This window comes from Tursiops truncatus, chromosome 8, assembly GCF_011762595.2.
Source record: "Tursiops truncatus isolate mTurTru1 chromosome 8, mTurTru1.mat.Y, whole genome shotgun sequence".
Classification (NCBI taxonomy): Eukaryota; Metazoa; Chordata; class Mammalia; order Artiodactyla; family Delphinidae; genus Tursiops; species Tursiops truncatus.
Genome location: NC_047041.1, coordinates 84,129,080 through 84,142,772, shown reverse-complemented (window position 1 = coordinate 84,142,772; position 13,693 = coordinate 84,129,080). Strand labels below are relative to the sequence as shown.

The following is a 13,693-nucleotide window of genomic DNA, read 5'->3' as shown; positions in this document are numbered from 1 at the left end:
GGTGTCCTCTCCCTCCCTGCGTACTTCAGTCCCTACAACGGCGGGTCCCTGGGCCACGACGAGCGCGCCGATGCCTACGCGCAGCTGGAGCTCCGGACCCTGGAGCAGTCCCTCTTGGCCACCTGTGTGGGGAGCATCTCGGAGCTGAGTAAGTGGGGCACCCATGGTCTGCTGGCTCCAAGGGAGAGGCGGGGAAGAGCCCACCTCCTGGGTCCTGGCTTCCTCCTTCTCCTTCACGCTTCTTGCCTTCTCTGAAAGCCAGAGGTTGTAAACTGGTGGCCCACAGACATGTGCGCTTTAGTTGGCAGGTGCATTTAATCACATCCAAATTTGGATCTCTCGTTTCTCTAGAGAAATCAGACGATCTGGCACTGCTGGGCCCCATTCCTGCATGGCAGCGATCAGGGGGAGCTGAGTGGCAGCTAAGGCGACAGAAGGCATTCCCTACATTGCCACGTGCCTCGGTCTCTCGTAGCTGGCCTGTCTCATTTATTTATTTTACCTGCCTGGCCCCAAGGGCTCTGAATTTATAACCAGTATTTGAAAGAAAGCACCTCCCGAAACCTGGTCACAGAAAAAGAAAGAAAAAAGCTGAGCTTCTCTGGCTGGAGGAGGAGCTGACCAGTGGTCTCAGCCCTGCGGTGCCCTGGGCATCCCCCAGGACCTCAGGGCTCTCTGGGACACAGCGGGAAACCCCTGGGTCTAGGTCATTACAGTCGGCAGCTCTTTCAGAAGATCGTGTTAGGAGGCACAAGATCCCCGTGTCTCCCGATCTCTCCCTCTCATTATCCCAACTATTTGAGAAATCAAACTGCATGCTCCTCCCGGGGTCATGAGACCACCCAGCGGAGGGCGGGGACACATGCCAAGGGTCCTATAGCACACAGTGTGGAAACAGATGGAGTTTCACTCTGCTCCAGCCTTTTCCACTTGTGATTTCTTTGAGGTTTCTGGCCCCTGAATAGAGAATGGCAGGCCGTTCTGTTTCTTTAGGACACAACTTCCTCCCTTCCCCCCCCCAACCCCTTTCCTTCCCTTCCCAGGACAGGAAGTGAAGGTGCCTGATTCAAGGTCACAGAGCAGATTGGTAATAAGGCTGGGACAGAAAGCAGGACTTTGAGCTCTCTGTCTCCTCAGGGCATTCCAGCATGGCCACCTGGGTCCCCTGCCTCTTGAGGACCCTGCAGGAAGTGGGCTTGGGTGTATGGCTTGATCCCCACCCTGAGGAATGTCTCCTGGACGGTGGGCTGTCTTTGGGGCTATGCGCAGTCTGTTTGGTGAACTCTCTTGGCCTGAGAACAGTGAGGGACACACTTAGGCCTCAGTCCACTGGAGAATACCTTGATTTTGTTTTGCATTTTGAACATTAAGTGAGCACTTACTATGTGCAAGACACTGTATGAAGTGCCTTCATCACATGATCTCATTTACTGTGCAGAACGACTCAGCAAGGTAGTCCTGATGAGGGAACAAAGCTTAGAGAAGAAAAGTCATTTTCCCCCAGTCAGGTTGCAAATAAGAATCAGAAAGGGGGCTTGACTCCTGCTGTGTCTGACTTTAGCAAAGCTCTAAATTACTTAGGGCTATGGGCTTCGTAGACATGCCTAGCAGCCCAGCCACCATCATCTCAGGGCAGCTGAGGTCAAGATCGGAATCTGGGGACTTCACTGCTGACACAGTGGTTAAGAATCCGCCTACCAGGGGCTTCCCTGGTGGTGCAGTGGTTGAGAATCTGCCTGCCAATGCAGGGGACACGGGTTCGAGCCCTGGTCTGGGAAGATCCCACATGCTGCGGAGCAGCTGGGCACATGAGCCACAACTACTGAGCCTGCGCGTCTGGAGCTTGTGCTCTGCAACAAGAGAGGCCGTAACAGAGGCCTGCGCACCGCGATGAAGAGTGGCCCCCGCTCGCCACAACTAGAGAAAGCCCTCGCAGAGAAATGAAGACCCAACACAGCCAAAAATAAAAAAATAAATAAGTAAAATTTAAAAAAAAAAAGAATCCGCTTACCAATACAGGGTACACGGGTTCGAGCCCTGGTCCAGGAAGATCCCACATGCCGCAGAGCAACTAAGCCCATGTGCCACAACTACTGAGCATGTGCTCTAGAGCCCGTGAGCCACAACTATTGAGCCCGTGCACCACAACTACTGAAGCCCGTGCGCCTAGAGCCTGTGCTCCGCAACAAGAGAAGCCACCACAATGAGAAGCCCGCGCACTGCAACGAAGAGTAGCCCTCGCTCGCTGCAGCTAGAGAAAGCCCGTGTGCAGCAACGAAGACCCATTGTAGCCATACATACATACATACATAAGATCAGAATCTGATCTTGACTTTTATCATAGAGCCTTTTGTTGTAGTGGTCTCTGTGCCCATTACAATCCACAGTCAGGCACAAGGCGAGCATTCAGAAACTTCCCTCAGGGGAAGGGCTTGTCCTTACCATTCAGCCCAGGGACCAAGTCCAATCAGTTCTACCTTCTAAAACTATCCCAAGTTTAAGTTTGCCCCTGTCACCACTTCCAGGGCTACCAACTTGGGCCAAACCAGGGATATTTAAAACCCAAATTGTATTATGTCACTCATCTGTTCAATATCCTCTCAGTTACCCCCACGGCTTCCCAGCACACTCAGTGAAGTCCAGGGTTGGACATATGATCTGCCTTCCTCATCTTCTGTTCTTCTCTTGTTGACTGTGCTCCAGCCACCCTGGCCTCCTGGCCTCCTGGCTTCCTGGCTAAGATCCTCCCACCCCAGGGCCTTTGAACTAGCTGTTCCTCTGCCTATGACCTTTTCCTCCAGTTATCCAAATATGGCACGTTCTTAATCTCTGCCCAATAACACTTACTAGACAGGCCTTCCCTGAGCACCCCGCAGAGGTTAAGGGTCCCACCCTCGTTCTCTGTCTCCCATCTTATGGCTTTGGTTTATTCAAGGCACTAATGGACACTTGGCATTGATTATATATTTACTTGTGAATAGTTGGTCATCTTTCTCATGTGATTAGAACTTCCGCTTCATGAGAATGGAGACTTTCTCTGTTGTATCCCCTGGTGTACGTATCGCTAGTGATGAGAACAGAACCTGAGCTGTGTATTGGTGTGTGTGTGTGTGTGTGTGTGTGTGTGTGTGTGAGAGAGAATAAGTTCTCTATCGTCCAGTTTTTGCCTCCTAAAACCCACCTAGGATTGGTCCCCATCCTGCCTCAGCCACTCCTCAGACCAAAGGGAAGAAGGATCCCCAGAGCATCTTTCACCGACAACCAAGCAGGCTGTGTCATGCGCCGAGATGCCCGAGCTCCCTCGCTCTGAAACCAGGGTTTCTGCTAATCGTTGTGAAGGAGGGAGGAGGTGAAGTGGAAGCAGATACTGCAGTTTTTCTCTTCAAGACTAAAGAGCTTAATGAAGCTAGTGATACTTGGCGCTGAGCACCTCGTACCTTAGAGTTTAGCCCGGCTTTAACATCCGCTCTCTCCCTGCACCTGGCCAGGACCAGCCTGCCAGGTAGGTCAGGAAGTCTCATTCTTGTATCAGGTCCATCTGCATAGGGAGCTCGGGCACTTGTATTTTCCTGTGTCCCTCTCTACCTGTGAGAAGGTAAATGGAAGGGAATAAGAAATAAACAAAACACTTCTTTTCAAAGGGAGCCAGATGGTATGGGCCTCATTTTGGAGACAGTGCTGAATCCCAGGTCCTCCCACTCTCTTTTTATTCGATGGCTCCTGATGCAGGTTGGACAGACCAGAGGGAAGCCGTAGCACCTCTGCTCAGGGCTCTCATGATTAACAAGCAGGGAGGGCTTGTTTCTCCATAATTGTGGGTGTTTCTGGACTTCAGACTGAGGTCTCATCAAGCTTAGGGTCAATTGATTCTCAGGTACAAGGATGTCTCAGAAGCAGCTCTGAGGAGTGCCCAGCTGTACCAAACCAAGAGCACAGCCCCGTTGGGCCACAGCTTCTGAAACTCACTGTGGTAGCAGGTCAGGGATGGTATCCCCCCAGCTTTGTTGCAAACTGAAACTTTTATAAAATACAATAAAAAGGAACGTTTAGAAATATGAAATAAAGCACAGGTAAGATGCAAGCCATTTTATTTTATTAATTCAATTAAGTAGGCATAAAATCACTCTGTCGGATTGCTCTGGAAGTTTTTTTAAGCTCACTCTCAGTTTCTGAAATGAACTTCCGAACCAGTAACCAGTTTGCACACCTGTCCCAGTTCACAGACCTGTCGCAGTTTGCAGACCACACTTCAAGCAGCAGTGTAGCAATGGTCGAGAACATGCGTTTGGGACACAGGGACCCCAATTCAAGTCCTGCTTGCGCCCCTGGACAAATCACTTAACTTGTGTAGCCTGTGTCCTCATCTGTAAAATGGAAATGCCTCCCTTATGGGGTGGCTGTAAAGAGATTTTTTTTAGAGATTTTGTCTTATCTTTTCATGTCTATCTTGAAGCCTAGAAAATAGAAGGAGGCAGGGAGGAAAATCCCTCTGGGAGAACATCCAAAACAAGTGGCTGTCTTTGCCCGTAACCTGGACTTGCAGCGCAGCTTAAGTTTTTTAGACGCCCGATCAGAGTTGTCTGCAGGCATCTGTCTCTTTGGTCTTTGAGAGACACCAAAGCCCGAAGCTGGGCCTGGAGCAAAGGGTCCGGGGACTCCATCTCCAGTCACCATTCTGCTGCCTTCATGGCTTCCCGAACCTTCGGAAGGCCTCTCTGTTCCCGGCTTCCCTTTTCGGGAGCTGTTAGGAGGTATTCCTATTCCTTCCTCGATTTTTTTGCCTGCATCCTGGCTCTAAATGTGCTGCCAAGGGTTCTACACCAGGAACAACGAAACCATCTTAAACGTAATTAATGGTAATGACTTCTACCTTGTCGAGTCTTTGAAATGATATTTCAACAAGATTCTTCGATGCTATCGGGGACTCTTTGAACTCTCCTCCTTGTGGTCCTGTGGTCATGCCAACAGTTATGACATTTAGACCTGGAGAAACGGGAGCCAGATTTCAACTTATTGCAGCCAACTTAGCTCTACAACTAGCTGCTGGGAGACGGCTTGGCCTGGGCTTGTTGATGCCAGTTTCTACTACCCAGGAGCCCGAGGGCAGGGCTGGACTCCTCCTGTCCTGGGAAATGCGAGGCAGTGCTTGACTGCAGGCAGAGGTCCCGGAAGGAAGAGTACCACGAGGTGGCCTGTAGGATAGAGGATTAATAACAAAAGACAGTAACAATAATGGTGATATATTTAACTTTACCAGGCACTTACTCTGTGCCAAGCATGATGTTAAGTGCTTTATGTTTGTTATTTATTTGAATCCTCAGGATTTTTAGGTTAGAAACGATTATTTCCATTTTACAGATAAGGAAACCAAGGCTTTGTTAAGTAACTTACTACGTAAAGCACACAGGATAGAAATAGCAGAGCCCTGATTGGAAGCCAGGCAAGTCTTAATCCAGAATCTATGCGCTCATCCACTTACCTGGTGATTCTCAAACCTGACTGGAGGTCAGATTCACTGAGGGAACTGTTACAAAATACAGACGCCTGGGTCCTGCCCCAGGCCAATTAAATTAGAGTTTGGGGGATGGGAACCAGGCATCAGGAACTCAGTGCCCTCAGCCCTCCTGGCCCCGGGGTCTGGCAGCAGGCACCCAGGCAGCTGAGCTACAACTGCGGGATGAGCAGAGTCCGCTTTGTAGAGAGGAGTGAGGACCTGGGGGTGGCATGGAGGGCTCTTTCCCAGTGGAGATCTCCAATTCCAGGGCTGTCATTGTCCCTGCTTGGAAACAAGCGTTGCCGCTGTGGCTGTCATGGGAGAACCTGGCAGCTAACGAGCTCAAGTCAGGCCCCACCAGAAGTTGTATCTTAAATGAAATGAATGTGTAAGGCTACTTTTTCATCCTCCAAGTGTTTGCCGAGCACCCGATGTGCCGTAGAAGCTGTGCAGGGCTCCGGGGACACATGGTATAGAGTCCCAGACCCAGAGGCTCTGTAGGGGAGGTTCACGGAATAAGTGAATGAATTGGTCCTGTGGAACGTTGAACAACACTTCACCTGCCATATGTTTCTCCCTCCTTGAGCTCAGCCTCATTCAGAGGCTTTCGCTCCAAGGGGTTATCTGTAAGGGGCAAGCTGACCCACAAGGGACGCCCCCCTGAGTTCTCAGGCCTGAGAAGAATGGAAGGCGCCACTTTTCCTAGCAAGAGGGGCCCGCAGGTGCCTGGGGCCATTTCACCCGTCCTTTCTCAGCATTGTGGCCTCACACAATGATGGGACGTTTCCTGTCCTGGGCTGGTGGGGAATTGAAAAGACTCAACTGGGGAAGAAACACAGCACAGGATATGGGGACCTGAGGACCCTGCAGACTTCATCAGCGCAGGCCACGGCCTGGGTCCCAGTTCAGTTCATGGACTTTGGAGTCACACAGGCCTGGATTCAAATCTAAACTCTACCGTTTACTGGGCACCGCGGCATCCCGGTGACCAGGGAAATGCATGGTGTCAGTAAATGTTTGCTTACTGGGTAAGCCTCAGTTTCTTCGTCTGCAAAATGGGGATCCTACTCGGGCCCCAGCCTTGTAAGGATCAGATTAAATTCTATTTCTAGAAAATTGAACACTCAGCACATAATAAGCTTAATGGATGGTGGTGGGAGTTTTCCTTGAGGCCGTGGAGAGGGAGGTCCCTTTTCTGCAGAAGTACCTGGACTTTGCACCAGACAGCACGGGGAAGAATCCGCACGCAGCCTAGCACAGGAATTGGAGGTTGGGAAAAGAAGCCCAGGGAGATTCCTGTGGTGAGAGCTGGGGGAAGGGCCATGGGGTGATGGAGGGAGTGGGGCTGTTGGAAAAGAAACCATATTAGCGTAAGTTCTGGTGGGGCCGGGCCCCTACCAAGCGTTTCGTTCAACTGTTAAGGCAGGACTGGAAGTGAAAGGGAATCTAAATTGCTATCATGTGTCTGGGTGACAGTTTCCACCTCCACCTGCCGCTTCTGGGTAAACAGTAATTAGGCATGCCGGCTTAGCTGCTCCTCTAGCTGGCAGGATCCTTGGGAGAATGTGGGCTGTGAACTCAGACTTTTCCTTTTTCTCTCCCTCTCGCCTGCCCTCGTCACCAGGCGACCTGGTCTCCCGCGCCATGCACCACATGCAGGGGCGCCGCCCGCTGGGTCCTGGCTCCAGCCCCGCCCGCCAGGCCCGTCAGCCACCCCAGCCCATCACCTGGTCCCCTGACGCCCTCCACACGCTCTACTACTTCCTGCGGTGTCCACAGATGGAGTCCATGGAGAACCCCAACCTGGACCCCCCGAGGATGGCCCTGAACAACGAACGGTAGGGATCTGCCTTGGGCTGCACGCCTGGTGGACCGTGCGACCCAATGTGTGTTGACTGACCGAGTGACCGATGAGGTGGAAAAAGAGCCCTGGCCCCGGCCTGTGTGCCTGTGAGGAGGCGGCCTGACACGGGCGACGGCTGCGAATTCAGACGGATGAAGGCCTGTCCCTGGGGTGCAGCAGGATTTGTTCACCCCGGGCTGTTGTAGGGTGGGGTCGTTGAGTCTCAGAAGGTGGGCCTTGGCCTCTGTCTCACAGCTCTAGCATTTGCTACCTGGGCTCTTGGAAATTCAGTTGCCTCTTTTATAAAATGAGGTATTCGCACCTACCTAGAAAGGTGGCAGTAAGAATCGAGTGAGCTAGTGCTCTCAGAAAAAGCACTTAGGACAATGTCTGGGTGGTAACTGGCCCTCCATCAGTGGTGGCTGTCACCTCTTTTGATGATGATGATATCACCGTTATCATCATTCTTAGGCACATTTTGCCCTGTTCTCTCGTTTTATAGATGGGAACGTCATGGCTCTGGCAGGTTATTTGATCTCCAGCAGGTTAGTGGATAAATAGCCCCAGGGTCCAGGCCTGCTGGCCCCCAGTCTAGTGCTGTCCACAGGGTCCCAGCCCTTTCCCAACTGGGGAAAGAGCTGCTAAGGACAGGTATACAGGTTGTACACTGCACGAGGGGACGCAGTGAGGGGCATGAGTGGGGGACACACATGGAGCCATGTCAGCCTGAGGACAGGGTGCCCATTCTAATTGGTCTACTCAGAGGGCCACCTTTTTTTCAATTTTCTGCCCAGAAGAGATGTTTTTTTATAATTTGTCCAGTATATATGCTAACAGGAGCTTTACCTGGAGGCCACCACATGGCCGCCCAAGGCAGGGTCTGTCCACGGGCTCGACTCATGGACAGGGGTCGAGGGTTGTGTAATTGAAGGTCCAGGGAGTGGGAGAGACTCGCCTCCAGTTTAGGCAGCCCTGGGTGCATACATTCCACCTCACAGCAGGGCCCAGGAGAGGGGGAGAGCAGCCCAGGGTCTCTGTGCCCCGTCACAGAGGAGGGAGATCTGAGACCTTGATCCAGAGAGTGCCACTGCTTTCCCAGCGCCCCCGCCGCCCATTGTCTTCGGGAGGCATTGGGTCTCAGTGGTGTGGTCCTCACAGCCAGGCCCACCTCTCCAGGGCCTCCACAGTCACAAAAGATCAAGATGCGAGGGTAGATCCCACACCAGCTCATTTAAAAACAGCCGTAGTGAAAACACTGGCAATCCTGTGGGCATACGGCAAATGCTGGGAGCAGAGGATGCAGAGGCTCAGGAGTCAGGTGGCCTGGGCACGCACAGCAACTCTGACATTCAAGAACCTTGAGACCTTTGTGCAAGGTTCCAAATCTCCCTGAGCCTCAGCTTTCTCCGCTATAAACATGGGGCAGTAATGAAGCAGTTTTAAGGATTCGATGATGATCAGCGATGTTTATAGGGCCTTTGCCACGTGCCAGGCACCGTGCTGAGCACTTTACATGTGGGCACACACTTCCAGGAAATAGGTGCTCTTCACAGCCCCATTTTACAGATGGGTAAGTGGAGGCACAGAGAGAGTCAGTAACTTGCCAAGGCCACATAGACTCTGCTCGTAACCTCTGTACCATACCGTCTGTCATTACGAGAGACATGAAGCAATAGTGGCCCAGTCCACACACACAGTAGATTCCCCGTAAATGCTACCACTGCTGTTATTATCACCGGTGTCATTATTAGACCATCGTTGTCTCATTTCTTGGGGAGCTGGACAGTGAATGCAGGTGGGGCCTGACACGGAGCAAGAAGGCAGCAGGTGGAGGCCCCGGGTTTCCTGAAGGAAGCATCCAGCAGGGAGATGGGGCCAGAGCACAGGCTCTACGCCCCAGCTGTTTCTGCTTTGTGGAGAAATTGTTGTGGTTGCCAGAGCTGGCTGGGAGGGAGAGAGGGCCAAGAAAACATCTGGAGGGGGTGGGGATGGGGAGGGGAGGTTTGCTCGTTAGTGGTGAGGTCCCCAAGGGTGCTAGACTGAGCCTGAGTCTGGGTCACCCAAGCAAAGGTGGCTGGGAAAGGAGGACAAGGAACCTTCCTGGGACCTGCTGCCCCAGGCTGGGCTGCTTGGCCCTCCGGCTGCGACCGTGGCTACTGGCTGTGGTGCTGGCCAAGGAGCTGCTCTTCTGTGGACGCTGTGCCCAGAACCCCTTGGATGTCTTTGTGGCCACCCTCTGGCTTTCCTCCTGGGGGGATTCCCAGCCCCTGACGCTCTAAAACGTGACATCAGGGTTTCTGTGCTACACGAGCTGCTTGTCTGTGTGTGACTGCGATGGCTGAGCTTGAGTGACAACATACACATGAGGACGTGTTTAGGTGTCTCCTTATTTACAAACCACACTGTCTGTGGCACGAAGAAGTCGGTTGCAAAAGCATTTTTCCGTGAATCGTTTCAAGTGAGTGTCAGACATGTGGAAAATTGGAATCACCATCAGGAAAAAAGAATCCCAAAAATTCAGATTTGGGCACTAAAAGGACACCTTAAAAATACCCAGGGGGACAGACAGCCCGGCAGCTCTCTGGTGGCCCGGTTCCTGGCTGCAGGGTGGGGCCTGCCGTGCTTGGATGCACTCTGACAGGGCAGGCCCTGCAGGACTTCGAGAGCCTGGCTGGCCTTTCCTTTGCAAGCTGGGACGCATGTCCCCACGAGGCACTGCCACTCCAATACCCTCAGCAGAGCCCTTCTCTCCTGTGCACCAAGGAGCCGGCGTTTGCTAGGGCTCCAGGGTGACAAAGCTTTGCTTTTGTGAGTCTGGGGATGTCTGTCTGTCTCTTTCTCTCCCCTCCCCCACTTCATTCCCTTGAAGTTCCTCCCTCTGTCCCATGTCTGGGACATGGGGGTCAGGTCCCCCAAGCAGAATTGGACAGAACCTCTGATTTCAGGTATGATGGTGGGTTTGTAGCCTGGAGGCTTTCCGCTTGGGGATTCGATGGTTCGGGGATGTCTGGGCCCGTGGGGATTAAGGGACCTCTTCCACCGCCTCTCCTACCTGGGCTCCGGAGCTCAGTTTGGCGGCTTGGGTTTGGCCCGTGGCACCACTGACGGTGCCTCTCCAGTCTGTGCTTATAGATTTCCGCTTTGAAGAAAGTACCCTTCTTCCCTCCCACGGGGGTTGTGTGTGACCACAAGTGTGCTGACAGGGCAGGCGGGACATGCCTTCAACCCTCTGTGTGAAGCTCATTCTGCTACGCCGTGAGCTGCGTCTGCGCTGGTCAGTGGGGCCTCAGTATCTCTCCGTGAGGACCGTTCTCCCCAGGGCCTCCTGCTCTGGGTTTGGAGGGAGAAGGGAGTTGTAGAAGCAGCGGGAGCTTTGCGAGGCACGAGAAGGCAGTCGAACGTGCTTCTGCAGCGAGCCGGGCAGCAGCACAGCTTCAAGCAGGGACCTGGGCTCCGATCCAGCCTCCCGTACAGGCCCCTCCACGCCTCAGGCTCCTCATATGCTAAACAGGGCTGAGTGACCCATCAGGGAGGGCGAGTGAGATGCCACATGTGAAAAGACCCAGCTTTTCCTTTTAAAGGGCAGCTCTCTGACTTCTGTTTCTTTTGTGCTCCACAGCGAATCAGCAAGGTGCGTGTTAGCATTACCTGCCTTTTACAGACGAGGGCGCGGGGCCAGGGGGTACCTAGCTGCTGAGTATCTGGGCAAGGATTCGAATCAGGTCTCTCTGACCTGAAAGCCCTCGCCCTTCGCCATGCCAGGCTACAGCTTTCCCACCCAGCTGCTGAGGCCCAGTCCTAAAGCTCTGAGATAATCTGGGTGGGTGATGGCCCTTGGGGCCACTTTCTCTGGGGCCATTCCAGCCCCACCTGCCTCTCCTCTGTCCTGGGAGAGCCCCGCAGCTGGAGCCTCCCTGCACCCTCCCAGGATCCCTTTCTTGCTGGCAGCTTTGCATCACAGGCACCAGCAGGATCTCAAACACAGGATTAGTCACAGCTGCCCCCCTGCAGGGCATGTCATCACCCAGGACTGAGCTCAGAAAGTGAAAGAACTTGCTGTCAGAGATCCAGGGTTACCCAGGGAGATGGGGGGAGCCTCTTCCCCCATGGTCTGGAGGAGAATGGACAGCCACATCTGGCTAAATGTGGTCCTTGCTCGTCATGCCTGGAGGCAGAGGGATGGGTAGCTGAAATAGCATCTGGGCAGAGGACATCGTCCTCCTGGGAATGAGGGGTTTGGGGAAGTGGGGAGGAAGGCCGTGTAGACATGCCGGAGCAGAGGGAGGTCTGCCGGCTTGCCAGCAAATTGCTGGAGGAGAACATCATCCCGCAGAGCACACGGAGGGAGACAGATGCAGCTAGAGACGCAGAGGGGGCTGAGATAGATAGAGGGTGATCTGATTTTCTGCCTCAGAACCTCGGGAGCTGGGGTGCTCAGACTCACCGAACGGTGCTGCCAGCAGCAGCAGAGAAGCCAGATCCTTGAGGAATATCTGGGAATACTGGAAACGAAGGTGGGCTCCTTTTCCACAAACCAGCCCAGCTGCTTAACTTCAAGCCCGGGCCCCCTTGCTTCCCTCTCCCCAGCCCTGCACAGCGCCCCGTCATGGAGGGAAGCTCGGTCCGAGGGCTGGGGGCCTGCTGGTGTTCAGAACACTAAGCCAGGAAGAGCGTCTGACTTGGGATGGAACCTGGAAACATCTGGTGTTCTGTTTCTCAGCCAGCAGAGCATGATCTGAGGGGAAAACTGTGATCCAAGGACGCGCATTTGAGATCAGACTTATCGCTCTCTTATTTTAGATCCTTCAAGCTGTCACTTAGTCTCTCCAGAGCCCAGGTTCTCTGGACAACTAACATTTAGTCTTCACAACCACCCGTAAGGCGAGCGCTGATGAGTTAACGCAGGTAGCACTTTTAGAATGGTACCTGGGCACAGTAAGTGCTCAGTATTAGCTACTGCGATGATTTGTATCAGGCAGAAGGAATAGCATATGCCGAGACCACGTGGCAAGAGAGAGTGTGGGACCTGGGGGAGAGAGAAAGGAGCAGTGTGAGAATAAGGAAACACGGTCCAGAACGATGCCCGGGGGAGCTGGGGCCTCCAGGGCCAAGACGAGGGGAGGGCTGAGCTTGCGGCCTAGGACAGGGGTCCCCAACCCCCAGGCCGCGGACTGGTACCGCTCCGCGACCTGTTAGGAACCTGGCCGCACAGCAGGAGGTGAGTGGCGGGCAAGTGAGCAAAGCTTCATCTGCCGTTCCCTGTCGCTTCCCATCGCTCGCATTACCACCTGAACCATCCCCCGCCCCACGCCCCCCACCTCCATCTGTGGAAAAATTGTCTTCCATGAAACCGGTCCCTGATGCCAAACAGGTTGGGGACCGCTGGCCTGCTCAGTGTTTCTGTGACTGGCTGATTTTCACTTGCCCTTTCCCCACACATCCCCTCTCAGCACCTGGACCACTCTGAGAATGAAGGCGCTAGGAAGCCCTTCCCGTGCTGCTGCGAGGAGAGGCACTTCTACCAGGATCCACCCTGGAGCAGTCTGGTACGTGGTCCTGCACCCTGGGCAGGTTCAGGAGAGACGAGTGGCCCAGAGTGCTGCTTTGATACCTATCAGTCCCCAGTTCCCATGGAGCTGTTTTTGCTCTGAGATCAAAGCCCTTTTCCAGGTGAGGTCCCGGAAGAAGGTGCTGGGTGTCTAGTCCATCTGTTGGCTGCCCTGATCCATGTCATGCTGGCTGAGAGGGTTCCTGTAAGGACGTGGACAGAACTCAGAAAAACTGGAGTTGGCAAAGGTGCCAGCCCGTAGGGGTCCTACCCACTCCACCTGAAGTCCATACCACGACCTCAGGTACTGCCCAAGGGTCAGAGGGTTCCAGCAGCCTCTTGGGTCATCCCGGAGGTGCCCTCTCTGCTACCTTCTAGCAGTGGGACACATCAGCCCATCTTTCTAGGCCTCAGTTTCCTCAGCGGTAAAACAGTGAAGATAATAAGATGCTACTCGGGTTAAATGAGATAATGCGGTAAAACACTCAGCTCAGTGCCTGGCACCTAAAAGTACTCATAAATGGTGGCTGTCATGCCCCAGACCCGCCCCCTGCTCCCCCCCGTTACTAAAATGGTCATAAACATGCTTAGGTGACGGTTGGCGCCGAGAATAGTCTTTCTTCATTGACGTAGGCTGATGTTTCTTTTTTTTTTTTCACATCTTTATTGGAGTATAATTGCTTTACAATGGTGTGTTAGTTTCTGCTGTATAACAAAGTGAATCAGTTATACATATACATATGTTCCCATATCTCTTCCCTCTTGCGTCTCCCTCCCTCCCACCCTCCCTATCCCACCCCTCTAGGTG

The 13,693-nt window shown here is 53.4% G+C and overlaps 1 protein-coding gene across 4 annotated transcripts in view; it reads left to right on the top strand.

Moving 5' to 3' along the window:
• Positions 1–13,693, top strand: part of ABTB2 (ankyrin repeat and BTB domain containing 2) — a 182,310-nt gene that overhangs the window by 133,297 nt on the left and 35,320 nt on the right. For all 4 annotated transcript variants that reach the window (XM_033860459.2, XM_033860460.2, XM_033860458.2 and 1 more), the window contains exons 2-3: positions 2–148; positions 7,119–7,332. In XM_033860459.2, coding sequence (XP_033716350.1) covers positions 2–148; positions 7,119–7,332 — 361 coding nt within the window. The remainder of the gene's footprint in view (position 1; positions 149–7,118; positions 7,333–13,693) is intronic.